The sequence below is a fragment of the Drosophila novamexicana genome, unplaced genomic scaffold, assembly GCF_003285875.2.
Source record: "Drosophila novamexicana strain 15010-1031.04,08,12 unplaced genomic scaffold, DnovRS2.1 tig00000121-arrow-pilon, whole genome shotgun sequence".
Classification (NCBI taxonomy): Eukaryota; Metazoa; Arthropoda; class Insecta; order Diptera; family Drosophilidae; genus Drosophila; species Drosophila novamexicana.
In genome coordinates this window covers 2,616,520-2,644,002 of record NW_020824773.1, presented here as the reverse complement: position 1 = coordinate 2,644,002, position 27,483 = coordinate 2,616,520, and the positions used below count along the sequence as shown (strand labels likewise).

At 44.2% G+C, this 27,483-nt stretch overlaps 9 protein-coding genes across 10 annotated transcripts; 4 read left to right on the top strand and 5 right to left on the bottom strand.

Moving 5' to 3' along the window:
- Positions 1 to 250: 250 nt before the first annotated feature.
- Positions 251 to 1,615, top strand: LOC115758070 (40S ribosomal protein S11). Its single transcript, XM_030698583.1, has 5 exons — positions 251 to 262; positions 540 to 662; positions 786 to 923; positions 1,007 to 1,212; positions 1,412 to 1,615. Exons 1-5 carry the CDS (start codon positions 251 to 253, stop codon positions 1,533 to 1,535), a joined length of 603 nt encoding a protein of 200 aa, XP_030554443.1. The 3' UTR covers positions 1,536 to 1,615.
- Positions 1,616 to 2,393: 778 nt separating this feature from the next.
- Positions 2,394 to 9,340, top strand: LOC115757817 (proteasome-associated protein ECM29 homolog). The gene is made up of 10 exons (XM_030698240.1): positions 2,394 to 2,469; positions 2,638 to 2,768; positions 2,859 to 3,739; positions 3,824 to 4,309; positions 4,368 to 4,831; positions 4,913 to 5,275; positions 5,600 to 6,241; positions 6,302 to 7,575; positions 7,643 to 7,783; positions 7,850 to 9,340. Exons 1-10 carry the CDS (start codon positions 2,439 to 2,441, stop codon positions 9,164 to 9,166), a joined length of 5,730 nt encoding a protein of 1,909 aa, XP_030554100.1. The 5' UTR covers positions 2,394 to 2,438; the 3' UTR covers positions 9,167 to 9,340.
- Positions 9,341 to 9,491: 151 nt separating this feature from the next.
- On the bottom strand, positions 9,492 to 18,379 carry LOC115758069. The gene is made up of 7 exons (XM_030698582.1): positions 17,309 to 18,379; positions 16,401 to 17,201; positions 16,042 to 16,335; positions 14,947 to 14,978; positions 14,169 to 14,233; positions 10,306 to 11,537; positions 9,492 to 10,250 (listed from the first exon to the last, which is right to left on the bottom strand). Exons 1-7 carry the CDS (start codon positions 17,771 to 17,773, stop codon positions 9,969 to 9,971), a joined length of 3,171 nt encoding a protein of 1,056 aa, XP_030554442.1. The 5' UTR covers positions 17,774 to 18,379; the 3' UTR covers positions 9,492 to 9,968.
- LOC115758041 (probable cytochrome P450 6g2) lies at positions 12,042 to 14,345 on the top strand. The gene is made up of 2 exons (XM_030698554.1): positions 12,042 to 13,307; positions 13,870 to 14,345. The coding sequence occupies exons 1-2, from the start codon at positions 12,042 to 12,044 to the stop codon at positions 14,155 to 14,157; spliced, it is 1,554 nt and encodes a 517-aa protein (XP_030554414.1). The 3' UTR covers positions 14,158 to 14,345.
- A 1,128-nt stretch (positions 18,380 to 19,507) lies between the features above and the next one.
- On the bottom strand, positions 19,508 to 24,348 carry LOC115758002 (cytochrome P450 6g1). Of its 2 annotated transcripts, none has more exons than XM_030698499.1 (4): positions 24,325 to 24,348; positions 20,912 to 21,384; positions 19,976 to 20,776; positions 19,508 to 19,910 (listed from the first exon to the last, which is right to left on the bottom strand). In XM_030698499.1, exons 2-4 carry the CDS (start codon positions 21,374 to 21,376, stop codon positions 19,611 to 19,613), a joined length of 1,566 nt encoding a protein of 521 aa, XP_030554359.1. In that variant the 5' UTR covers positions 21,377 to 21,384; positions 24,325 to 24,348; the 3' UTR covers positions 19,508 to 19,610. The 2 variants fall into 2 exon arrangements, with proteins under 2 accessions (XP_030554359.1, XP_030554358.1); XM_030698498.1 differs by lacking the exon at positions 24,325 to 24,348 and adding an exon at positions 21,956 to 22,192.
- On the bottom strand, positions 22,511 to 25,139 carry LOC115758003 (methyltransferase-like protein 25). Its single transcript, XM_030698500.1, has 3 exons — positions 24,754 to 25,139; positions 24,325 to 24,528; positions 22,511 to 23,669 (listed from the first exon to the last, which is right to left on the bottom strand). Exons 1-3 carry the CDS (start codon positions 25,126 to 25,128, stop codon positions 22,767 to 22,769), a joined length of 1,482 nt encoding a protein of 493 aa, XP_030554360.1. The 5' UTR covers positions 25,129 to 25,139; the 3' UTR covers positions 22,511 to 22,766.
- On the top strand, positions 23,792 to 24,319 carry LOC115758005 (small nuclear ribonucleoprotein F). The gene has a single exon (XM_030698502.1). The coding sequence runs from the start codon at positions 23,934 to 23,936 to the stop codon at positions 24,198 to 24,200; it is 267 nt and encodes an 88-aa protein (XP_030554362.1). The 5' UTR covers positions 23,792 to 23,933; the 3' UTR covers positions 24,201 to 24,319.
- Positions 25,127 to 25,567, bottom strand: LOC115758004 (protein LTO1 homolog). The gene has a single exon (XM_030698501.1). The coding sequence runs from the start codon at positions 25,553 to 25,555 to the stop codon at positions 25,139 to 25,141; it is 417 nt and encodes a 138-aa protein (XP_030554361.1). The 5' UTR covers positions 25,556 to 25,567; the 3' UTR covers positions 25,127 to 25,138.
- A 104-nt stretch (positions 25,568 to 25,671) lies between these two features.
- On the bottom strand, positions 25,672 to 27,360 carry LOC115757995 (WASH complex subunit 1). The gene has a single exon (XM_030698488.1). The coding sequence runs from the start codon at positions 27,343 to 27,345 to the stop codon at positions 25,777 to 25,779; it is 1,569 nt and encodes a 522-aa protein (XP_030554348.1). The 5' UTR covers positions 27,346 to 27,360; the 3' UTR covers positions 25,672 to 25,776.
- Positions 27,361 to 27,483: the final 123 nt, after the last annotated feature.

Genomic DNA, 27,483 nt, shown 5'->3' with positions numbered 1-27,483 from the left:
AATCTTACTGTTAAATATGAGCGCCAAAATTTTTACACAACCATTACATATCTAAAGTACACTAGGTTGAACTGTAAGAGGTATTATTTAAGTGAACACAAGTATAACTGAGTTTACCTTATCAGATAACGAGTCAAACCGTTACATTCGATAGTAACCATTGCTTTAAAATACTTTTCATAGGTAACTGACAATTAAATATCGTTCATCTCTATTTTAACGCGTGCTCTTTCTTTCCTCTTGCTCCAACATGGCTGATCAGGTAAGGCAGCAAAAATGTGTTCGAAATTAAATAAAATACGGCATTTAATGCGCTGCTATAAGATAAATGCACTGTGAAATGTGAAATTAAGTGCATTGTGAGTTGAACTACACAATTGCTGTGCAGCGCAATCATTGTGAGTGTATTGTTTGGGAAATCGAAATTCAACAGCCAGATACGCCAGCATTCAACCTAACCACACTTGCACGCGTGCTTTGAACGCTGGTGCCCCACAATGTACACACTCGGAATTTTATTATTATTATTATTATTATAGCAAACGGAACGTGCATTTCGCAAGCAACACTCGGTGCCGACAACGCGTCGCAAGAGTGCCAACGGCAAGAAGCGTTTGCGTTTTTATCGTCAAATTGGGTTGGGGTTTAAAATCCCAGCCGAGGTAAGAGTTTCAGTGCAAATTTGACTAATGTTGCGCCCCCGTTTTTTCTATTCCATCTTTCCAAACAACAAACGCCCCACCTGCACGTTTCTGTACCCCGCATCCATTTAACTTGTCGCGTGCCATGCTAAACAGAACGAGCGCGCCTTCCAAAAGCAGTTCGGTGTTAACCTAAACCGTAAGGTCAAGCCCGGCGTCACCAAAAAGAAGGTGCTCCGCCGTTACCGTGATGTTGGTCTCGGTTTCAAAACGCCACGTGAGGTATGCATGCCACCAGAAGAAAACCCCTTCAATGTTGCTCATAAAAAACTATACTAGATTTAACGCTATGCTCTTTCCCGCAGGCCATCGATGGCACCTACATTGACAAGAAGTGCCCCTGGACTGGCAATGTGAGAATTCGTGGCCGCATCCTGACTGGCGTTGTGCGCAAAACTAAAATGCAACGTACTATTGTCATTCGCCGCGATTATCTGCACTTTGTGCGCAAATACAGTCGTTTCGAGAAACGTCATCGCAACATGAGCGTCCACTGCTCGCCCGCCTTCAGGTATGTCTAGTTCATAACTCTCAACACTAAGGAATATCTCACTATGATGATAAAATCATGACGGTCTTCATAAAACAAATTGCTGAAGCAACTTGACTCTTTTTACAAAACGTAAAAATACTGACAAAACATAAATTAAACTCTTCTTACCAGCTTTCATGTGCAGTATTTTAATCTCTCTCTTCTATTATGCTTGCAGAGATGTTGAGCACGGCGATATCGTCACGATTGGCGAATGCCGTCCACTCTCAAAGACCGTGCGCTTCAACGTATTGAAAGTCAGCAAGGGTCAGGGCGCCAAGAAGAGCTTCAAGAAGTTTTAAGTGAGGACAACCACTATGGAAAAAAAACAATATTTGTAGCATTATTCTTTTTGAATAAAACAAAAAAAAAAAACTGTAAATGTAATCATATTCTGTCTAATTTTGTAGATCTTTTTCAGTATTTTCAGCATCTCTTGGCGGTCTATTCTCTCTAAAAGGTGTGTATTGATTTATATGCAAATTTTTAATGCATTTTCTGATGATAAAATCATGACGGTCTTCATAAAACAAATTGCTGAAGAACCTTGACTCTTTTTACTAAATGTAAAAATACTGAAAGCTATCAACAGATTATTGCAGCTGCCAAAAACTAATATCTTATACTAATGTCTGTCTTATATTATTCTATTTACAGTGTTTGATTGCTGGCTTTGAAGACTTGGAAATTACAATATAAATGTATTCAAATTGATTTCAATAAAAGCTACATTAACCAAATAATTATAAACTAAATACTTTATTTCCATTTGATCGCTTACTAAGGGCCCCATTACAATACAAAGAATGATCTATTGAGGAAATCCACAAGGTTTCATCCTGCTATGAAATTAAGAAACTAATATCGGAAACATTTAATTTTTCTAAATTTAGCAATGATCGTACAAATAAATCTCGTTTTGCTACAATGCTAAGTCCGCATTAGTTCCAATTACGTATAAAGATCGCGACAAGATACCTGCCTGCTAAAAGCAATATTCGCCCAAGGAAGCTGTCCAGCAACAAAGCTTTCACGATGCATTTCTATACGACGTTTAAATTACGCGCCTCATTTGCAAATTGTATGAAGCAGAGCGAATGACTTGCTATTCGATAGTCTGGCAACGCTGCATAAGCTCTCAGCTGTTGCCCTGCACTGGCAACACTCTCAGACGCTAAACTAAAAATAAGAGAAAAATAAGCAAAATGGAAACAGCGGGACCTGCTGCAGAAATTGGTAAAAATGCAACATATTTAAGTTATCCGTAAGGCTAAAACTAAGCATTAAACATCACTTAGCCCAATCAAAGCGAATTGGGGCAGTTAGCCACTCAATTGTCGGTTTAAATTAACCACAAACACAACCTAAAAACAGTCTAAACATTTTTGCATTCTTTGTCCTTAGAGCTGCTCGAGCGCGTTTTACTGCGTCTGGGCAATGCCGATAGCGATGAGAAGCTTGAAACCACGGTGGGCAAATTCCTGACGCCAGTCATAATCAAAATCAATTCGCCCCACAATTTGGTGCGCACAAAGGTAAAGTAGAACCAGACGGCAGTCGCTGCCGCATGACGCTGCAAAAATGTTTTGCAAATCTGATCAAAAACAAAAACATTTCTAAACCAGGTGGTTGAGGTGCTGACACACATTAAGCGGCGCGTAACATCACGCAGCCAGGTGCAGATACCCGTGGAGGCACTTCTGGATCAGTATGCGGCCCCTGACAGCACGACATTCTTGAAGAACTTTGCCATCATCTTCATCAGCATGGGCTTTCCGCGCCTGCCGCTGGCACAGCAAACCGTGCTGGCCGCCAAGGTAATCAGCTGCGAGAGCAAGTTGGAGAACTATCAGGACAAGCTTTTTACGCTGCTGCTGCCCATATTAAGCGAGATGAAAATACCGGATGACCCGGCACAGCGAGCTCAGCTTTTTAAGATTAACGACAAGCCGGCCATAAGTGTCAGTTTTCTGTCAATGCTGCAGGATGTGCTGCTGTTGCCCTACGGCATTACACAGGAGCAGGAGGTGCCACCTGGACTGAGTCCGTATAGTTTTAAGCGTGTCATTGCCAACAATTGGCGCGCCGAGGAGCTGGAGAAGATTAAAAAGGGCATTGTACGCCTTCTGTGCGCCAGTGTCTTCACCGACAACGAGATTTTCGTGCTACTTGTGGTTGCCTCTGCCGACACACGCTTTGGCGTGGCCACGCCTGCCATTGCCGAGCTGAGCAAATTATGCACCATGCTGGACTTTACTAGTCCAGCTGTTACTTCAGCGCTTTACACACTGTTCATTGGCAATCAGCATAAGCAAACGGATCGCCAGACACGTCCTTGTTGTGCTCGTGTGCGTCAGAAGTTGCTGCAGTATCTGATCAAGTGCCGCGGCAAGGGCATCAATGTGGGCAAGGGTCTGCAGGTGATCTTCGATGGACTTTTTGGCACCAATACCAATCAGAAGTGCAAAGTGCTTGCTTTGCAATTCGTAGAGCTTGTGTTGAGAGAGTGAGTTTTCGTTTTATATTCTATCGACGCTTCACAGCTATAGATATATAAATGCAACTATCAATCCTTTTTATTTACTCACAGTGGTCCACGCGAGGTGGTCTCCAAGGTGTCCAAGGTCATGCTGACGGGCATCACAAAAGTCATCGGACGCGACTCGGTTGAACCGAATGATGTGCAGAATGCAGCATATTCCGCTTTGGCTCAACACGCACGCAGTTTCCCTCAGGATGTTAGCCAGGATCTGAAGCTGGTACTGGGCTATTTTAATAATTTAGCAACTTGTGCACCCGATTTACATAGCTCGATACGCGAGGCATTGGTGTCCATGGCGCCAGCTTTTGCTTGGCAAACCAAGACCAAATCGGATGCCATGGAAGTGGATACGGATGGCGATCCATCACATGTGCAGCTGGACGGACAACAGCATTTGCTGCTGGCCATGTTGCTGGACAATGCCGAGTCTAAGATCCAAATAGTGCAGAATGTTACCAGCGTCTTCCTGACCAGCTGCTATCCAGAGTTTTATGCACCAGCGCGTTATTTGCTGCTGCTTATCGCAGGCGAACGGTGGGTTAAACTAATATATGCATCCTAATCCGACTAAATACCTTGTTCCTATATACAGCAATTCCTTGCGGGAGCATGTGACCACCTATTTGTATGGCACTTCTAAGAAGGATCATGTCAACTACAGCATGCTCTCCTCCATTGAGCATACCGGCAAACACACCAGCGAGTCCATTAGTGATTTTAATCAATTGTCACAGGAGCAGCGACGTGTCTTGTTGCCTAGTTTCCATGTGATGATGGCCCATGTCCATGACATGGCCAACAAGCGGCTGAAGAAGAGCAACGCCTGCGTTGTGGTGGGACGCACCAAGCTTCCCTACAGCCTAGACGTCTACGAGGAGATGCTCGACTATTTGCGTCTCTGCTTGTGGTACTCTGCCGGCGTTGTAGCCGCACCGGGTGATGAGAAGTACACGCACGAGCTGCGCAAATATATAACCATTAATTACGACGAAGATGAATCCAATGCGCTGCATCAATATCTACTTTTCGTCCAACGCGGCGTAGAGGCCAAGCGCAGTGAGTTTTAAATTATACGGAATTTAATATTTGGAGTTGGAAAACTGAAATTAACTGTTATTGCTTGTGCATCTTTTGCAGCCGAATCTAGTTTGCTTTGTCTCTATGATCTGCTAAATGCTGCACCCGACCTATTTGCGCCGAAACAGCTGCATTTGCTCGAGCCTTTGAGCAACTCTCTCAAGGATGTGTCGGAAACAATGCGCATTAATGTCGCCCAGGTTTATGGCCTTCTCTGGGCCTATGGACTTGCAGCTGATAAATTTGATCAAGAGGTGGGCGATTGTCTGACCAGCTTGACTCAGAAAACTCTGGAGCACAAGCATGGCTGGTTGCTGGTCGTGGGACACACTTTTAATCGTAAAATCGAACAGCTCAAGAAGCAGAACACCAGCAAGGACTACGCCAACTGGCCACCGTTTATAAATGCTGTGAAGATTATAGGTGAGTGAATGGCTTGAATCTATTTATGTTTATTATAGAACTATTTGTACTGTCAAATTGAATGATTGACTGTCTGTTGAATACCGCACAGCATAAACCTTAAATTGTCATTTAAAATGGGTAATAAGCTTTTGTTCCAATGAGCTAGTGTTCATTTCGGGGAGTAAAAGTTCAATTTTGGTCCAAATACTTTTAATTTCCCCCTGAGAAATCCACTCTTGGATTGGGAAAAGAGGCCAAAAATTGAGTTTACATTTTATGAAAAGCATTGTGACCGGGGAAAAACTGTTGGTATGATATTTAACCACTGCTTTCCATCCTCAGCTAAAATGCTCAATGAAGCGCAGTGGCTACTTGTCTCTGCCGCGGTCAAATGCACCTCGATGATTGGAAAGACGGTGGAAATACCCAATGTGCAGGTGGAAATTGCTGCGGAGAGCAGCAACAATGACGATGATGACGACGAAGAGATGGCCGAATTGGCAAGCATTGAGAATTCAACAAAATTTATAATTTTCAGCGTGATCTTCAAGCTGCTGCGCAGCACCTCTGTACGTCAAAAGATACGCGAGGAGGCAGCCAAATGCTTGGGCTACTTGGCCATAGGCGATGGGGAGCACTTTACCAAACGCAATCTGGACAAGTTCTTAGCGTTGGCCAAGGTGCAAAAGGATGCGGCATTGAACATAGCCATCTCGGAAGCCATTGTCAATACCTTGTGTGGCTATGATGTGAACAAGGGTCCGCCGGCAGAGAAATTCCAAAATCAGCACTGCAGCGACACAGATTTTGAACAGTTTCTGATAGCCTTGATACGCTTGGTGAGCGAGCCCAATCCGCAGTCGCGTCAGGCCATCTCCGTGTGGCTCCTGGCGGTGGTCAAACACTGCAGCAATCGACCTGCTGTGCTCAACAAGAAGCAGCTGCTGCAGTTTGCCTTTACCGAACTGCTCTCTGATGATAGCGGTGTGTTGTACAGATTTAAGTTCCTAACTGCATTTCTTAAACATGTTTAATCCTCCACAGAATTCGTGCAGGATGTGTCCTCACGCGGTTTGGGTCTAGTCTACGCACTTTCCGACTCCAGCAGCCAAACGGATTTGGCCAATTCGCTGCTGGATCAGCTTATAGGCGGCAAACGTCAGGTTAATCAGGTCTCTGACGACACTGAGCTTTTTGCCGAGGGCATGCTGGGCAAGACGCCCACAGGCGGTAACATAACCACCTACAAGGAGCTTTGTTCTCTCGCATCGGATCTCAATCAGCCTGACATGATCTATCAGTTTATGCAACTGGCCAATCATAATGCCACCTGGACTAGCAAACTGGGCGCCGCCTTTGGCCTGAAGACGCTCTCCGCGGAATCGCGTCAGAAAATGCAACCATATCTGGGAAAGATAATACCGCGTCTATATCGCTATAAATACGATCCGACGCCCAAAATACAAAACTCCATGATATCTATATGGGACACCATTGTCAGCGACTCTAAGGAGATAACAGAGCAATACTATTGGGAAATCCTACGCGAGCTGCTGGACAATCTCACCTGCACGGAGTGGCGAGTGCGCATTGCATGTTGCCTAGCTGTGCGAGATCTTCTCAAGAGGTCCAATGGTCTTCGTTTGCGCACCGAGGAGCAGCTGCCGTCGTCTTCTGCTGCGGCCTCGACCAGCAGCTGTGTCAATCCGCGTCGTGTGACGCCCGACAGCATGGATGTGGATGAGCTGCCCGAGCCGGAGCTTAGGGAACTCTGGTATCAGCTGTTCCGCGTCATGGACGACATACACGAGGGCACACGCATGACTGCCCATGGAACAGCCGCATTTCTAGGCAAACTGTGCGTTCTGGCCGCCTCATCGGAGCACGGAAAATCCGGCACAGCAGTGGCTGCCTCCATTCTGCCATTTTTGCTGGAAACGGGCGTGGGTCACAAGGTCGCCGACATACGAAAGGTCAGCATTAAGACCATATCGGATATGATTGATTCATCGGGCGTTTTGATTGCACCTCATCTTGCCACACTCATACCCTGTCTGCTTCGCGCCACTGGCGAACTGGAGAATACCAAGCTGACGTATGTGTCCACGCGTCTGGGCGCTGATAATGAGGCCCAGGAAGCTGTGGACAGTCTGCGCGCTGAGGCAGCCAAATCGCATCACACTATGGACGCGATCAACAAATGCGTACATTTTATTGACTATCCGGTGCTGGAACGCATGACACCAGAGCTGCTGGAGCTAATGAAAACCAGCGTTAATCTAGGCACCAAAATTGGTTGCGCACATTTTGTGTGTCTGGTAAGTGAGCTGATCCCCTATCCTCCACTTGCGTCGGTCGTTTGTATTTCACCTTTTCTCCTTACAGGTCAGCATTCGTCTGGGCAAGGAGATGACGCCCTTGGTGGGAAAATATTTGGGCGCCTGTTTTGTCGGCATCAAAGATCGCAATGTCACCGTGCGCAAATACAATGCCAACGCCATTGGACATCTCATGGGACTGGCCAAGGTGAGATAATACTTTCTGGAATACCGTTTTAAACATAACCCAATGCCTTGTTATCTCACTTCACAGGAACAATCCATTAAGAATCTTTTTACGAAACTGGACGAGCTGTATATGGAGCAGCCCAACAATCGTTCCATAGCTTTGACCATACAATCGATTAATAAGCGACACCACGAGTTGCTCAAGGACTACATGGACTGTATGTTGCCGTTGATCTTCTTTGCCATGCACGAGGAGCAGAACGAGGAGAACAAGACAAACATTGAGCAATGGAAGGATCTGTGGAATGACATAAGTCCCGGCGATGCGGGCATACGTCTCAATTTGCATGTAATCATACCCAAGCTGGAATCATCACTGACCGACGCCAGCTGGTCGCGCAAGGCTCAGGCGGCTAATGCCATCCAGAACATTGCGAAGCGCCTGAGTGGCAGCCTGGAGATGGCGGATCGTGTGCGACTAATCAAGCTACTGCTCAGTGGCCTGCAGGGACGTACGTTTGAGGGCAAGGAGCGTTTACTGCAGGCTCTGGCTGCGCTCTGCAAAAATCTCGATCGTCAGCACGAGGTCTGTGCCAATATTATCGAAGCGGCAATGCGCGAGGCGCGCAAACAAGAGCCCGTCTATCGCACCATGGCACTGGCTGCACTAGGCGAAATACTGGATGTGCTGGAGGCGGATCGCTTTGAGGAGGTATACAACATGATCTGGTATTTGCTGGAGAAGAAGGAGCTGCGCACGGGCGACTCCGATGATGAGGATGAGCCCGGCTGCAGCAATGCCAACAAGGATTTAAGCGCCGATGAGCGCAACAAACGGGCCCAAACGCTCAACAAGCTAAAGGAGGTGGTATGGGAGACACTGGGAAAATCATGGCCCAAGCATGCCATTGAAACCCAGCACAGATATCAGCTCTTCTTTGCCGAGAACTGCACCAGCATTCTGAGCGAGAGTACTCGCCCCGTGCAGGTTAGCCTCCTGGCTGCGCTAACCAAGTATGTCGAGCGCTTATATATTTTCGATGAGGCGGCCAAGCTGCCAGAAATGGCGCTCGAGCGCAACAATCTGGAGAAGAAGCCCAAGACAGAGGCGACGCCGTTGCAGACACGTGAGGCAATTGTGCAGAAGATCTGCAATGATGTCCTAGCCGCAGTCACACTTGCCGCCGGCGTGCCTCATACGGGCCTGAAGAAGGAGGCACTCAACATAGTCCTCATGCTGATCAAACGCCTCAGCCTGACCAGAGATCAGGCCACGTTGGCGCTGCTTAAGCAAAATTTCGAAACGAACCTACCGAAATTTCAGCGCGACTCAGCTCCCGAGGTCCGTTGCCGCATCAAGGACATTGAGGAGAAGCTGGCCAAACTGGACCATCCCAACTGAACGCCAGAACTCAAATAATATCGCCTAAAATTAAATACACAAACCCCAATGGAAGTACGCTAGATTAAGAATCAATACTTAAAATCCGATTAAGCTGGGCGAAAGGGATAATTTGGAGAAGCATCAAATTGAATTATTTATGTAATGAAAAAAAATAATAACTTATATTTTGAAATAATAATTGACATAAACGAATCCTTTTCTTTTTAATCATATTGTTTCAGAATTATTTAGATTTTATAGTCATATCAAAACTATCGAGGTCTTTAATGTTTGAGCGATTCTTGACAAATTGTTAGGGTTCATATTAAAGCAAAATAAGAATTCTCCCATTTCAGCCTTACTCTGAAGCTGTCGCAAATATATTATTCTAGTAGTTTAATTTAATAGATGAAAAGAATCAGAACTCTTTCTGCGCTGTTGTTCTCCACGTAATGTCACAAGTTTGAGGGTGAAAATAACCTGGTAAATATATTGTACCTGTGCAAATCTTAAGATTTTTGGTCTCAATCGTAGATCAATTAAAATTATTTGGCTCATTAGGTAGCAAAACTTTGACCGCATGCAATACCAAGCGGCCCTTGGAATTCATAGCTTACGGATTATGAAAATTAAAGTAATTCGATTTTATATAGAAATATATGTATGAATAGCTCGGCCTTGCGTGTCTATCAGCCAGCGCATTCAGTTTTGGCTTGACTTCAAACTATTCTCAAACGTAATAAATAATTGGACAGTACTTACATAAAGTTTAATGATCGAATATCACAGCCGCTAAGTAATTGATATATATAAGTTCTATCTACAGTGGGTCAACGCAGAAACGCAAATATAATTCATCCAGAGACTCTAGCATAAAAGTCTTGGGATTGAAGCGTATTTCGGGCACCGTTCGCTCGCAGAACTCCACACGATGACATCTCAAAACGTGAGCCACGCCCAGCTTAAGCTGGAGCAAGCCGAGCCGACTGCCTATGCAACCATGTGGACCAGCACCAAAGGGTATATAAGACATAGGTATTATGTTTTTTATATGCGCCGGCGCAAAGCGTTCGGGATCGAAATGTAAAGGCTTGGGCCAGTACTAGAAGATTAGGAATTAGAGTGCGAGTTTCCTTAGGATTCAGCTTCCAGCTCACCTTTGCATCACGCTGTATGCCCAAAATGGATACATAAGCTGGCATACCAGAGGGTATCACAAAGTCGAAGTGCGGTTGCAGCGCGAAACCTTCAGCTCGGGTGCACTCGCGGTTGATGAAGGCAGCGGCGGGATAGAGACGCAGTGCCTCCAGACAAACCATTTTGAGATATGGCAACGTAGCTGCCGCCTCATAGCTAAGCTGAGCGTCGCCACCAAAAGCTATGGCCAGCTCCTGCCTCAAACGCTGCTGCAGCGCCGGCTGCTTGGCCAGCTCGTAGAGGGTAAAGCCCAGCAAGGCGGAGGAAGTCTCGAAGCCTGCGAGCAAAATGATGCCAGCCTGGGCGGCTATAAAGTCCGCTTCGTGTGCGTAGTGTGTGTGTGGACGGGCGTGTTGGAGCTGCTGGAGCTGTCTAATCAGGTCAACCTGAGTGTCGGTGGCGTGGCGCCGCACCAGCTGCCTCATGAATTGGGCATAGTCCATGGAGAAGACCTTGGCGCGCAGCAGCCAGGTCCATTGTGGCAAAAAGAAGATGCACATGAAGTGCAGCACCTTTTTAACGTCGGGCCTGAACAGTTGCTTGGTCTGTTGGCGCAATGGGGATTTGCCCTCACGCAATCCACCCACATCCCAGCTGTAGAACAATTTGCCCGTCACATCTGTCGTATAGAGCTGACACATCTCACTCAAGGGCAGCACGCGCTCCGATTGTCCACACATACGCTTCACCAGATGCCGCTCAAGGTCCATCAGCACCTGCTGCATCAATGGATACATGCGCTGCTTCATGCGCCCGCTGGTGAATAGCTGCGACATGCACTGACGACTCTCCCGCCACTGGGGATACTTGGCCAGCGGCAGGGTCAGCGCGCCCATGGGATCATGTCGAGCGTCGGCAGCTTCATAGCGATTTAGAAAGCTATTGAATTCCTTGATCAGCACAAGGCGTATGAGCTCCGGATCGCGTATCATAAGCGCTGGTGTTTGGAACACAAAGAAACCCGCGAGTTTTGCGTCACGGGTGTGCTCATCCGCGTAAATATTCTTGAAGAGATCTCCAAAGGAAATGCGCAGGAACAGCAACTGCTTCAGATGACCCAACGGCGTCCAGGTGGAAACGGGCAAATACGGCAGCTGGTGACGCCGGAAGTAGCTGTAACGTTCCAGCAAATGGAGATAGCTGAAGAGAAGCGCCAAGAGCAATAGAGCTAAGCAGAAAGGTAGCATGGTGGCTGTAAGGAAAGAAGAATCGATTGAGACTTGACTGGGATATTATTTGATATATGTATCTTATTCAGATAAATTGATAATTAAGACGTATAATATAATTATGTTTTGGGCTGATTGGCAGCGCTTCGGCATAGCCCAAGATTGCCGTCCAATTCATAGTTTATACGATAATATAATATAATAATAGCGAATACTACACAAATAGCTATCATATCATCTACTGTACAAGTAAAGACGTGAACATGTACAAAAATAAAGTATTTGAAGCTCGATTTGCAGCTGATCTACAACCAAATATGCAAATATGTTAGCACTGTGCAACAAAGGAATAGCAACCAGACCCTGAGCACAATGCAAAAACACATTCATTCAGAAAACGGGCGACCTTGTGCTGCAACCTGATGAACCCTGGTCGCTATCTTCCAATCTCGAACAGCCTAGACCCTCAATGGAGACTCACGAGCAGCAGCTGGAAACAGTAGCTGAACGCAGCTTGGACACTTAGGATGACACTTGGAACACTGTTGCTGATCTTGGTCTTACTCCTGGTGAGTGGCTATTATTATCTGCGCCAGCACTATGCCTATTGGACACGTCGTGGCGTGCCGGAGTTGAGACCTCGCCTGCTGCTGGGCAATTTGGGTGGCCTGCTAAGCATGCGAACCAGTCCAGCCGATTTTATAGGAGAGCTCTACAATCATCCGGATGCACAGGACAAGCCCTTTGTGGGCATACATGTGTTCCACAAGCCGGCGCTGCTGTTGCGCGATCCGACATTGATTAAACGCATTATGGTCAAGGATTTTCCGAAGTTCGCCAATCGCTACTCCAACTCAGACTACAAGGGCGATCCGCTCGGCTCGCAAAATTTATTTTTCCTCAAGAACCCAGCCTGGAAGGAGGTGCGACTGAAGCTGTCGCCATTCTTCACCAGCAATCGTCTCAAGCACATGTTCAAGCTCATCGACGAGGTTGGCTGCAATCTGGATGCGTATTTGCGTCAACAGCCGCTCCACAATGAGCGCATGCGCTGCTTCGACCTGGAGGCCAAGGAGCTGTGTGCACTCTTCACCACAGACGTGATTGCCACGGTTGCCTACGGCGTGCAGGCGAATAGCTTCAAGCATCCGAATAGTGAATTCCGTCGTCATGGACGTGCCGTCTTCAAGTTTAGTCTGAAGCGTGCGGCGGAGTTTACCTTGGTGTTCTTTCTGCCGCAATTGGTACCGTATTTTGGCTTCAAGGTGGTGCCCGACGAGTCAACCGAGTTTCTGCGCAAGACCATCAACTATGTGATGGCGGAGCGCGAAAAGTCTAAGCAGCCGCGCAATGATCTGATCGATCTACTCATTGACTTCAAGCGGAGCACACAGCAAGCCCAGGCGGAGGGCAATCAGTTTGTTTTTGAGGGTGACATCTTGGTGGCCCAGGCGGTGATCTTCTTTACCGCCGGCTTCGAGTCCTCTTCATCCACCATGGCCTTTGCCATGTACGAGCTGGCCAGGCATCCGGAGGTGCAGCAGCGTCTGCGCGCCGAAATCAAGAATGCGCTGACTGCCAGCGGCGGACGTGTGACCCAGCAGTTGATAGAATCCTTGGAGTATATGCAAATGATATTGCAGGAGGTGCTGCGCATGTATCCACCATTGCCTTTCCTGGATCGTGAGTGCACCAGTGAGGATGGCTACGACTTGGCGCCCTTTCACAAGTTCTGTGTGCCCAAAGGCACGCCCATCTATATTCCGACTTATGCACTGCATATGGATCCGCAGGTGAGTTACGCTTGGGAATTCCCGCCTCTAGAGCCAGGAATCCATAGAGAAAGCATAGCATAAAGAACTCTTCTTACATACATTTCCTCATAATTCAAACGGCAATTTTCCCACTTATATTTCTTGGAAGATATTAATCTTCATTCTCTAACCTTCTAAAAAAAACCTTTTTAGGTTAACCCTCACGAATCTACACTCTTCTAGTTTTAGGCAGTAAAATAAATATTTTCGTATCTTTTCCCTATACTCTTTAAAGAACAAGTACCTTTGGCATTTTTTCTGTTATCCCAGCTTTCAGGCGGAAGATTCCGAAGCGGGTGTAGACTGACAAATGTGATATAAATTGTTCTTTTAAAAACATTAAGAAACTCCTTTCAAATTGAAGTCAGTTAATTTTCTAGTCTTATGACTAATCCTTCTCTTAATTCTTTCTACGTATTGTACTCCGTTTCAAAATGTTGGAAAATTCTAAAAAAAAGAAAGTAAAACTCCTCTTGCACTTTAGTTAAAAAATACTTTGTATTGTATCTATTGTACTTAAAGCTTTTCCCTTCTCTTGCAGTACTATCCCCAACCTAAGCAATTCCAGCCGGAGCGCTTCTCGTCCAGCAACCGCAAGCTGCACACCCCGTACACCTATATGCCCTTTGGCTTGGGCCCGCATGGCTGCATTGGCGAGCGTTATAGCTTCCTCCAAGCCAAGGTGGGCTTGGTCTATGTGCTGCGCAATCATCTGGTAACCACCTCGGAACGCACACATCGACGCATGAAACTGGATCCCAAGGCGATTATCTTACAGGCCGAAGGCGGCATTAATTTGAGGCTCGTGCGCGATCCCCTGGGCGTTTGAGGAGCACTTACTTAGGCTTGGAAGTTTGTCGGGAGTTCGGATAGCGGATAGCGGCAATTCACCTGTCAGCGACTGACTTCAAACTAAGTTGAAATTTCGCGTGTGTTGTCATTATAAATTGTTCAAAAAAAATTGCGAATGCATTTTGATTGACTACCATTTGCGTGTCAAAACGAAAGTTGCGAGATGTGGAAGAAATAGTCGAAGTGCTGTCTAGAATTTCCCCGTTTACTGAAATTATCAAATAACTTGATTTTGATGTACAAAAAAAATCATTAGACCCGAACTTAGTCTAGCCAAGATCTAATAAAGATCTTTTTTTGCAACTACGATTGGGGTGAAAAATTAATTGTTTATGTTTTTTCAGAAATTCAAATAGATTTGTGTAGTTTTTCTACTTATCAAAGATTTAAGGAATATGGAAGTGTATAACTAAAAACTCCTCAAAATCTGATAGAAATCACATATTTTATATCTATATAATAAATAAATCCTACTTTTTTACACTTCTGATTACTAAAATATATTTTTCTTAAATAAATTTTGGCTAAAATAATACAGAAGAAATATTATGAACCAAAAAGTAACATTGAAGTCGAATGGTAAAAACAGTCGAAAAGACATTTTGAATATGAAGCTTGTAACTCTAAAACTGTAAATCTTAGCCACATTCAAACTGTGATTTTCAGAGTGGAAAAATACATATTTTGATTAGGTGGGCCAGGTGTCGCAAATACTTAAGGCTTGATTTTAAGAGGACTTTAGTGTGGCAAATGCTAATACTCTTACTGATTTGGGTATATGGACAAAGAGACGAACAGCTGAATAGATGTAGCACAAATTAAAAACACATTAAAAATCAATTTTAAACTTTCCTTTCTCGGTCTATTCATAAGCCATATTATTATTATAATTTTCAATACATTTTTTTCTAGTACTATTGTAAACTTTTTCAAAAACAACTCTCTTTCTTCCAATTTGTTATTATCTCTCTTTTAATATTTCTCTTTCTCTCTCTCTTTCTATCTCTCTCCCGCTCTTAATATCTCACGCTCTCTCTCTCTCTCTTTCTCTCCCTCTCATCATTTATTCTCTCACCCTCCTTATAAAGCACATTTTTATTATAATTTTTAAAAAGTTTATTTTTGTAAACTCTCTTCTTGTCCTGTTTTCTTTATCCCTCTTTGTCATACTATCATACTCTCTCCCTCTCTTTCTCTCTCTAAAACTTATAGCATAAGACTGGAAGAAATGAATATTAAAAATTATTATTCATACAATTTATAGAGCTCAAGTTCCAATTTTTATGACAGGGTACTGGACACTGTGCATGTAAGTATGTATATCAATCAAGTCGACAATTTTTGCGCCTCGGATTCTCGCTGTACGAACCTAATTTGGCGAGTGATTCCAAGCCAAATCGATATTTAAATGGTAATTGAAACAGATTTTATGGCATATTACCTATTTTAAAATTTAAGTTGATTAGAAATCAAATCGACAGCTGGCACGCAATTTGCTAATCTTTGAAGATCAAGACTCAAGCAGCTCAGGCTAGAATCGATTAGATTAGGTAATAGTTTAATCAGCTTATTTACTAAAAACGAAACGCTGTCTAAATTACGCAGTTTTATCAGAAATCAAACATAATAACAATTCGAAACACTTTGCATGTAATCAATGTTTTGAAAATATTTAAAAAATAAAATAAAACAAGACCTAGATTTTCTTTATAAGCTGAGACCTCTCTAAAGGCATATTTATTGTAAGATAATAAACATTTTATATCAATTATAAAAAGATATAACAAAGTAAATTATAATGAAATTTCTTCAATCAGGAACAACCTAAATATATATGAAAATCTCAAAGCTGAAATCAGACAGCCTTCTCGTCGTAAAGTCTATCGTTTACAATCTCAAGGAACATGCCCTTATCCAGCTGCAATACAATCGCCTTGGCATCAAATCTAATATCCTTGGGAGTCTGCGAACAGCAGCGCACATAATGATTCTTCAGGATGTGCACCAGACCAAGTTTGGCCTGGAGTAGGCCAATGCGACTTCCAATGCAGTTGTGGGGGCCCAGACCAAAGGGTTGATAGGCCATGGGCTCAATTGATTTTCGATTCTCCGGTGAGAAGCGTTCGGGATCAAAGTGATTCGGATTTGGCCAATACTGTAAGAGAATATATCAAATAGATAAATTTATCCAGACGCTGGGCCCCAGTTCCACAAACCTACCTTGGGATCACGCTGTAGTCCATAGACAGGTATAAAAACAGGCGTGCCGTTCTCCATCTTATAATCGTAGTAGGGTTTGAGCGACAAATCCGGCTGGCCTTGAATACTCTGATATTCGCGATCCAGGAAAGGCAGCACTGGATACAGGCGCAACACCTCATCGACCACCATGGCTAGGTATCCCAGTGAATTGATTTTCTCATAGCTCAACTTGCCTCCCTCCTCCACCAAAGCTTCATTGATTTCCTGGCGCAGACGCTCCTGCAGTTCCGGCTGCTTGGCCAGCTCCAGCAGACCAAACGCCATAGTAGACGAACTGGTCTCGAACCCAGCCGTGAAGAAAACACCTGCTTGAGCAACCAAAAAGTCATTGTTGTTGGCCAGATGCGGCTTGCTGGGGTCCAGGGCGGCCTCCTTGCGTAAACCAACTAGGATATCAATTAGATCGTTGCGCACAGTGGCCGTGCGTTCCCGCTCCGACATCACATGGTTGATGGTCTTGCGTAGAAAATCGGAATATTTCTCCGTATAGAATTTAACCCGAAACAGCGACACCAACTTGGGCAAAAAGAAGGCTACAAAGTAATCCTTGCTGCGCGACAGAGTTGCTTCAAATACCGTGCGTCCCTGGGTGCGAAACTCAGCCTCGGGATTTTCCAAGCTGTTTGCGCGCACTCCGAATGCAATGGTAGCAATTGAATCCGTGGTGAATCTTGCGCATATGTCCTTGACCTCGGTAATGTATTCGGTACCCTGTGCTGGACGATGCCTGGCCAAATGTGACTCCAGATCCTCAGCTATCTATAAATTGTCAAACTTAGATTTGGGAGGGTGATGCTTAAGCCGAGGCTGTAAGTCGGTTCCGGAGCTCCAGTTTCCAGCCCTGATTAAAACTTCGCGCTACCCACCTCCACCATTAGTGGATACATTTGCTTCACCTTTCCGCTTGTAAAAACGGGCGTCAGCTTACTGCGTATCTGCTTCCAATGTGGGTTGCGCACAAAGAACAGGTTATTGTAGCCCAGTGGATCGCCATGTGGATCGCAGCGTGCATAGCGATTGGGGAAACGATTGAAGTCCTTGATTAGCACGGATTTGATAAGTTCCGGCTCACGTATGACCAGAGCTGGTTTGTTAATCACATAGATGCCCACAGCGGCCTCGTCCTGCATCCTTGGCTCACTGTACACTTTCGAGATGTACATGCCAAACGAGCTCTCCTGCGTGAACACGGACGCAGTATTGCCAATAATGGGCGAGGGCGGCATAAAGGGCAAGCCCTTGCGCTGCCAATAACTATGATTGCGCTGGAACCACAGATAAATAGCGCTCAGTACGCCCACAATGACAAAGAGCGCCTCCGTCAAAGCCATTTTAGGGGCTGCAAAATTTGCGGCGTGAATTTGGATTCATTTTTGGGCAAACAAAGCAAACACTTTTCTCCCTTATCGGACAGACAACTGCCGTACAGAAAAAGATCTTATATAAGCTCATATATTATTTACAAATTTTTGTTTTTCACATTGATAAGCAAAGCTGATTTGGGAGAGGATAACCTTGGCGTTCATCAAGGAGAACTATGTTGGCTTACATGTTTATTACATTTCCTGATTATATTTTGTAAAGATTGCACTAATCTAGCAATTAAATGTCAGAAAATTGATTTAAATTTGTTTACTTCTACTCAGCATGAATTTCTTAAGAAAAAATTGTTTCTTGTTGTTCCGTGGTGTGAAGAAATTTTGAAAATGTGAAATATAATTTGCAGTAAAAGAGTCCTTAAGATTTCATATGAGAATAATTTCATATAAAATGAAGTTTATTTGTTTTCTCCCCTCTTTCTAATTTATTATTCATTCGTTTGAGTCTTTGATTGCACTTCTCTCATTTAAGCGCACTTCACTCTTATAATTTGCACAAACCGACCTAAAAGATTTTTATAATTCGACAAAATTCCTTGCGTGATTAGAAGTACCGACAATTAGCGAGCTTAGAATAACACTTGCAAAAATTTAGCTGAGTGCGCGTTTTTATAAGCAATTCTTGATTGAAAGATTACAAAAACACAATCGGAATCAAATACAAGTGCTGTACTTAAAAGTGCTAGACTAGGGACTAGGAGATGCCGTGTAATTAATTCTTTGCCTACACACACAAACCACAATCTCTTCATGTGGATGTTATTTTCTTAGACTTAACGGGGAAAATTAAATTAATTAAAAAATGATATTATAAAACATATAGTTCATTCAGCTCGAGAATGTGTATACATACACGGGTGGGAAAGAAACGAATTAAAATTGCACACATCACAGAAAACAATACAATCGCAATTGCAATGCTGTTTATAGAATTCAATAAAGAAGCGTGCAAATGTGTGTATGCACATGTATACATATATTTCACGTTGGCATTTGACACATTTTCTGTAATAACTTCTGTGTTTGATGAAAATTTCAACAGTAGATCTTATTGAACTATAGAATGTTCGGGTATTCTCAAATTACATTGGTGGCCAATACAAGTTGGTATTTTTACTTGATTTATAGCAATGTGGTGATAGCGGGGTGGTGGCGATTGCTATAAAATGAAAGATACTTGAAAGATACATACTATTTTAGAAGCTGCATGTCGGGTTTTGGCTCTAAAAACCTAAGAGCTCTGCTCAAAAATTATAATTTCGATATCGATTTTGATCGATTACTTGGAAACGGGGCAAGTAACCGATTATCGGAAACAGACAAAGGACCTAAATTCCAAATTTCGCCTGTACGGACGGACAGTCGGACAGACAGATGCTGATCAGGAATGTATATACTTTATAGGGTTGGAGATGCTTCCTTCTGCTTGTTACACATATTTGCACAGATACTTTTATCCTTTTTACCCATTTTCAATGGGTTCAGGGTATATAAATCACTGATCTATACGTTTCCCCCATAAGCATTACAAAGCGATATCTCAACATAATAACAAACAAAAACATTTATTATCAACACGTATATTTTTTTTATAAAAGTAAAAAAGAAAATAAAGCGAAACCTAGATAAGGATAAGTTGTTCTTTATACGATAAGACAACATTTAATTGTAGACAATAAAATTTATTTTTATTGTCACCAAATATATTTCGTTTATTACAAAGTTAATAATAATGGAAGTTCTTAAATTACGCACAACGTTAATTCTATTCAAACTCGTAAAGCTGAAATCAGACAGCCTTTTCATCATAAAGTCTATCGTTCACAATCTCTAGTAACATGTCCTTATCCAGCTGCAGCACAAAGGTCTTGGCATCAAATCTAATGTCCTTGGGAGTCTGCGAACAGCAGCGCACATAATGATTCTTCAGGATGTGCACCAGACCAAGTTTGGCCTGGAGTAGGCCAATGCGACTTCCAATGCAGTTGTGGGGGCCCAGACCAAAGGGTTGATAGGCCATGGGCTCAATTGATTTTCGATTCTCCGGTGAGAAGCGTTCGGGATCAAAGTGATTCGGATTTGGCCAATACTGTAAGAGAATATATCAAATAGATAAATTTGTCCAGACGCTGGGCCGCAGTTCCACAAACCCACCTTGGGATCACGCTGTAGTCCATAGACAGGTATAAAAACAGGCGTGCCGTTCTCCATCTTATAATCGTAGTAGGGTTTGAGCGACAAATCCGGCTGGCCTTGAATACTCTGATATTCGCGATCCAGGAAAGGCAGCACTGGATACAGGCGCAACACCTCATCGACCACCATGGCTAGGTATCCCAGTGAATTGATTTTCTCATAGCTCAACTTGCCTCCCTCCTCCACCAAAGCTTCATTGATTTCCTGGCGCAGACGCTCCTGCAGTTCCGGCTGCTTGGCCAGCTCCAGCAGACCAAACGCCATAGTAGACGAACTGGTCTCGAACCCAGCCGTGAAGAAAACACCTGCTTGAGCAACCAAAAAGTCATTGTTGTTGGCCAGATGCGGCTTGCTGGGGTCCAGGGCGGCCTCCTTGCGTAAACCAACTAGGATATCAATTAGATCGTTGCGCACAGTGGCCGTGCGTTCCCGCTCCGACATCACATGGTTGATGGTGTTGCGAATAAAATTGGAATATTCCTCCGTAAAGAACTTAATGCGAAGCAACGACACCAACTTGGGCATAAAAAAGGCAACAAAGTAATCCTTGCTGCGCGACAGACTGGCCCCGAGGACCTTACGTCCCTGGTTACGAAACTCGGCCTCAGGATTTGCCAAGCTGTTTGCGCGCACTCCGAATGCAATGGTAGCAATTGAATCTGTGGTGAATCTTGCGCATATGTCCTTGACTTCGGTAATGTATTCGGTACCCTGTGCTGGACGATGTCTGCCCAAATGTGACTCCAGATCCGCAGCTATCTATATAAATTGTTAAACTTAGATTTGTTTGGACGTATCTTAAGCCAAGACTGCAAATTGGTTTTGATCAAAGCCCGGAGTTCTAAATATTCTCTTTACAAAACTTAACCAAACCCCAAGGTCGTGACTACCCACCTCCAGCATTAGTGGATACATTTGCTTCACCTTGCCGCTGGTAAAGACAGGTGTCAACTTGGTGCGTATCTCCTTCCACTGCGGATTGCGCACAAAGAACAAATTATTGGAGCCCAGAGCGTCGCCATGCGGATCACAGCGTCCATAGCGATTGGAAAAACGATTGAAGTCCTTGATTAGCACGGATTTGATAAGTTCCGGCTCGCGTATAACCAGGGCTGGCTTGTTAACCACATAGATGCCCACAGCGGCCTCGTCCTGCATCCTTGGCTCACTGTACACTTTCGAGATGTACATGCCAAACGAGCTCTCCTGCGTGAACACGGACGCAGTATTGCCAATAATGGGCGAGGGCGGCATGAAGGGCAAGCCCTTGCGCTGCCAATAACTGTGATTGCGCTGGAACCACAGATAAATAGCGCTCAGTACGCCCACAATGAGAAAGAGCGCCTCCGTTAAAGCCATTTTGAGGTCTGTAAAAGTTACGGCGTGAATTTGGTTTCATTTTTGGGCAGGCTAAACAAAAAATTCACTCATGAAGTATATTATTTGTATATTTGTTGTTATTTTCACGACATATAATTGAGCATAAATCATTTATAATTATTATGTTATTCATGTGTAGGGGTCAACAAGCTGGGGGCTTATAAAGGTGAACTTTTTGCTAAATTGTTGATTGCATATTGTTCTGAAAATGTTTGTACGCATTGCAAAAAACCAGTTTAGAAGTTTAAGTGTACACTTCTACAGTGTTATGTTTTGTAAAAACTTTTAAATATAATTTTTTATTCAATTAACTTGTTGCAATATAAAATCACACGCGAAAGCGAAATTGTTATGATAGGGTCGCGAATATTGTTCCTTCAAAAAGGTATTAATAGATCTGCTTATTCTCTTTTTATATCCACAAAAGCGTAATGTTTTTTCATGCGCTTTCCAAATCGTTTATCCATATTCGTTGCCCTTGTATATCCTTTCATAAAGCGTGTAATTACATTTTTATTTAAGCACATTTTTCACAATTATAATTTACACATAACTGACCTAGTAGATTTGTAATTGTATTTACAAATTTCCGACGTGCGACAATTGCTGCGTCTAGAACAACACTTGCTAAAATTGAATTTTAGTGCGCATTTTATAGGAAAATCTTTGTCAAAGATTACAAATAGATAACAAGCAATCACAACTATTAGTACTCCACTGGAGAGAGCACAACTAGCAGTTACCCTGTAATTAGTTCTATGTATGCACACTCCCGACACATGCTGGGTTACAATGACCCTAACTTATCGAGAAAAATGATTATTAGTTATTTATTTTTAGGGAAGAAAGACAGCATTAAAATATATGCATACAACAAAAATTAAAAAGAAGTTGAGATATAAAAGTGATTTAGCTGCGTCTGATACTTCTATATTTTAAGTTTCCATATAGTATATAAAAACATACTGGTTAGATCCGCCTACAAGAAAATGTGAAATTAAAGTTCAGATAAGCCTTTTCTTTCCTTTATAGACAACATTCATTTTAGCCCTCTTAGTATTTTCAATATATATAGGGTATAACGAGTTGAAGGCTGATAATAAAAAATAAAATACAATAGCAACAGCTGATTAAAAGATTGCATAGGCAGATAGATTGATGTCAAGACTAGTAATTGTATATTTACTATGCACTTAAAGACAAATGATTGACAGTTTTACTATAAAAGTAGGAAAATGGAAAACATTTATATGAATCTAAGTTGAGTTAAAGAGTTATATGACGTTTCATTGCACGCTATTCCAATTGATTTAAATACTATTCAATAAATCTCAAATTCTTAGCACTATAGCGTGTGGCTCTTCAGCATTTAAGGCTTAAAAGCAACTATTGCATAGTGTCTTGGTGATATAACCGCATCGAATAGATCAATCAAAAAACTGTGCTCATAGCCCAGCTCTTTGAGGTACAGCAAGCGATCTAGAAGTATCACGCTTTCCAGCACCGGCGCAAAGGACATGCGCAGCAGATAGAATAGGGACAGATAATGACAATCTACATCGTGCTCCTGCAGCAATGCCTCTAGCTCTGCTTCTCCTACAGCTGTCAGCCAGGGCTCATTTAGCTTCTTCGCGCAAATTTTCACATATTCAAAGAAATTATTGAATTTGTGCACTTTGCCCACCTTTAATTTATTCTTCAAGTGCGGTGCATGGCGGCATATCAAAATCTCGAGCAGTGCGCGATAGTAGAGCGATATGTTGGGTAGCTCCTTGGCCGATAAGGTGCGTTCTATGGACTGAGCAGCCAGCATACGCGCATTGCGTCCCAAGCGCACACTACGCTGCTGTAAATAACGACTCAAGGGAAATCCATAATCAGTTGACTCCTCCATCAATGCCTTGTTTTCATAGGATTCCTGCTGCGAATAGCGTTCGCGCAATAAATGATAGCAGCAGCCAATATTACACAGCACGCGACAGTTGTCCTGGGCATGAAAGACCTGTAAACAGGTCGCAGCCAGATTGCCACAGGTGTGTAGACCCGTTAGGCATATTCTGGGCTTAGTTACATTCGGCTCCTGCTCAAAATGCTCTTTTACTAAATCACACAGGTTCAATTCTGTGGTAATAAATCTTGACGTAGTTTTGTAATTGTTCTGAACTGGTATGTTTACTGGTGTTTCCTTTGTGGCCGACTTTTTGCCGCGTCTTGATGGTCTTATGCCTTGGCTTTGTAGCTCGGCGCGTTCCGTTAGGCCATTCCAGGCGCGCTAATTCAAATAAACAGCAAAAAAAAAAGGTGCTGTTAAACATATTCATAAAAATAGCTTAGCACAACACACACTTTTCAGCACTGCACCTTAAACGCAATACGTATATTTATCGATATATCGATATTTATTCAACAACCCTACGCCGCAGCTGTCAAGTCTTCTTCTTGCTTTGAGCACGACGCGAAAACGTTTTAGCCGGCAAGAAAATACGCGTATTTGTTTTTTTCATTTCATAAAAGTTAGATAAAATAAACAAACAATATGTCAGCTGGCATGCCCATCAATCCCAAACCATTTCTAAATGGTCTAACCGGCAAGCCTGTGCTCGTAAAACTGAAATGGGGCCAGGAATACAAAGGTTTTCTGGTATCCGTCGATGGCTACATGAACATGCAGCTGGCTAACACCGAGGAAGTCATCGAGGGATCTGTTACGGGCAATCTAGGCGAAGTGCTGATACGCTGCAACAATGTGCTTTACATTAAAGGCATGGAGGATGACGACGAGGAGGGTGAAATGCGTGATTAAACAAATGCGACACTAAAGTGGGCGCCATTCTCAGTACAAGACGTCATAAGCAAAAGCAACTTAGCATTAAGAATCCAAAAGTAATGAAATAAAACTTGTGTAATTATCTAATAGAAAAACATACCTCCAGCTTGCGATTGCGTGCAAGGGCACTTTCAGTATTTGACTTTTTGGCATCAACCCCAAGCACGCAATGTCCGTACTGTAGCGCCAATCTCGATGAGAGATATCCTTTTCCATCGCCAGCATCCACAATGTAGCATGTGGCGCTGGCCTCTGGAGTTGTGCTTCGCACAAGTTGATTCACCAATGCCGCCGTCTGATCCACCTGATAAAAGAAAGTATAAATAAATGATTCCTGATTAATATATACAAATTCGAGTCTACAGCTATGTCTGTCTTCAGTTGCTATGCAAACTTGTTTCGAGCTTTTGAGAACGAAATGTCAGATGCCCTCTCAAAAAAGCTGTCCTTTATTGAAGCTTTCACTGTATATCCAGCTTCGGATCCAAAGTAAACTGTCATTAATTCAATAGTAGCATTTGGCACCTACCTCATGGCACTTTTTAGCGCTCATAAATTCATTAATGCTCAAATGTTTCTCCATTGTGGCAGGCAGAAGTTGCCCCAGTTGTTCCAGACTGGTTATTAGTTGCGGGCAACTGACCAATCGCTGATGCTTGCATGTTTCCGAAAATTGAGCCAGTGCTGGAAACTGCGGCGAATTTTTTTGCGAAAAAATTATGTTTATGGCTTGTTTGACATGATCAACAGATTTTAGCTCAGCTCTCAGCGACTGGGGCACCATATGCAGCCAATGATTGTCAACTATGAAGTTGACCATGTGGCAATTTGCAAAAGTCCAATACGGTTCTAAAAATGACAAAACCCCATCGAGGCGCTGGTGCAAGTCGCCCAGATAATTCATGTTGTTGCCTCTAGAAACTGAAATCCTTGTGCTCGTGCGTGATGGGATTCTGCAGAGCAACCTTTTTGGTGCCCAGCAAAGCGCACAGTCGCCGATGCGTTGTGCGTATTTGCTCCACAGCGCCAATGATATCAGCCTCTGGGTTATTGTTCCGCGGAAACTGTTCGATGAGCTCGCGCAGCTGCTGCAAAGTGCGCAGCAATTTTTTCGTGTGTGGTAGCTGCTGTTGTGCCACCACTTGGCCGTAAATGGCTCCCAATTCTTCGCCAAGTTGCACACCTTGAGCGTAGCCAAGTTGGTAGCCCTCCTGGTTGCCCTGAGCACGGCCGTCACTGATGCCCTCAGAATAGCCCAGACGAGCGTGTTTCTCCTCGGTAAGCACTATTTCGTCGAACAAATCATTTATATCACGCGATGCACTGGACATCGTTGCAATGTCTGTTCGTTGTTATCGATACATAATTATCGATAAATTACATATGCGACATAAGCAAACCTCAGTAAAATGTTCCCGCGCTTTGCAACACTCAAAAATGTAATATCTCAATTGTTATGCTCGATCTGCCCAAAATGGTTTTTAATAATTTTTACTAATGCTTAAAGCAAGGCACATAGCTGGAACTAATTTAACTCTAATTCGATTTACTACTACTCCCAAGCGTCTTCGTCGTCCTCGGAATTGCCCTCATCGCTGGACATGGAACCTTTACTCTTCTCTACTGGCGCCGCAATTATTTTCGACAGTTGCAACATCATGGGATTTCCCGATTGATCCGCAGGATTTTGACTGCCCGAGATTCCTTTTCGGCGTAGCATGAGTTTATTGTGCAGATCCGCCATAAGATCACCACCTGTTGCAGCGCCGCCCGCTCTGGAACGGCTTGTGTTGTTCACATTTTGTGTGTCCACAGCATCCACATTGACAGGCGCAGCGGCCGGTGAACGTAAACGACCACCGTGTACACCACCCGCGTTGCGTATGGCAGCCATTAGCTCAGAACGCGGATCGGCTGGTGGTGGTGCACGAGAATCTGGTATGCTTAAAGGTGTTTCCAACGACGGCGATATGGGTTTGATAACTCCATCAGTTGGCAGCTTGGCTGCAGGTTGAGCGGGTGGGGGTGGCGGCGGCGGCGGTGGTGGTGGCGGTGGTGGTGGTGGCGGCGGTGGTGGAGCTTGTAGCATATTTGGTGGCGCAACCGTTGGATTACTTTTTCGGGTCATGTGCGTTTGGGCCGCTAATGATTGCACTGTTATGTCCAAGTTCACAGGTACCTCAGCCGCCGGCTCCATTAAACCGGGCAATTCAGGCAAATCAACAAACTGATGCGACGGCGCAATGGGTGTCTGCTCCTTGACTGGCTCGTATTGCAAGTCATTGGCAATGCCCGGCAGATCGGGCAAATCAAGTGGCACATCTATCGCCGGCGCTGCCAGCGCTGCTGGCGTATAACGCAAATCTCCGGCGGGAGTTGCCAGCTTTGTGGTGCCATGAGCCAATGAGTGTGGCGCCGGCGCCAACAGCTCCGTACCAATCGGCTTTGGCTTGTGAACGGTGCGCTTGTGGCTTTGCGGCGGTAGGGCGCGCTTCCAAGCATTCAAATCATCGGTGCCATTGATGCCGCCGCCATAGGCAAATTCGTTGGTATTAAAACGCATCAGCGCCGGCACCGATTTCGCAGCTGGCAAGCTCCCCAGGCCGGCTATGCGATTGGTGCGCTGGCGCTCCTTAACCAGTGGCGTCTCCTGCTGATCCTCGCCACGCACATGAAAGAATACCGAGTCAATGTCCGCGGCGGAGTTCTGCTCACTGGAAGAATCAGCATTGCGATTGCGATGCCGGCGCTGTGGCAGCTCCGTTGTTGTTGTTGTTGGCGTTTCCATTGGCTTCTGTACCAGCGGGGGAAAAGTGACCGGTATGTTGTTTAATATGGCGCTGCCGGGAAAGCGAGCGGGCGCAAAGATTTTAATAGACTTCTTGGAGCCAACGAGAGCATCAATTTTTGCCTGCGCACGCATGACACGGTCATTTATATGCTGAACCTTGGCACCATTTCTTTCTAATCGAGCATCGATGCGGCCGAAAATTGAGTTTATTGTTTTGTTAAGGCAGTCGAGCGACTGTGCTGCTCTGATTATAGTTTCCTCGTGATGTAGATCCGTTGGAATTATCGATACCTGGTAGGCGCTGTGCACATAAGTTTCGCTCTCGTCCATTTTTGGCGAAGTTTGTATATGAAATTAAATTAACTATTTGGTTGGCCAGATCTATCGCCCCTTTGTTGTCCCTATCAATCAACAGCTGGTTGTTCGGAGTTGTGCTGCCAACTAGGCAGTAGAAAGTTGACCCAATAT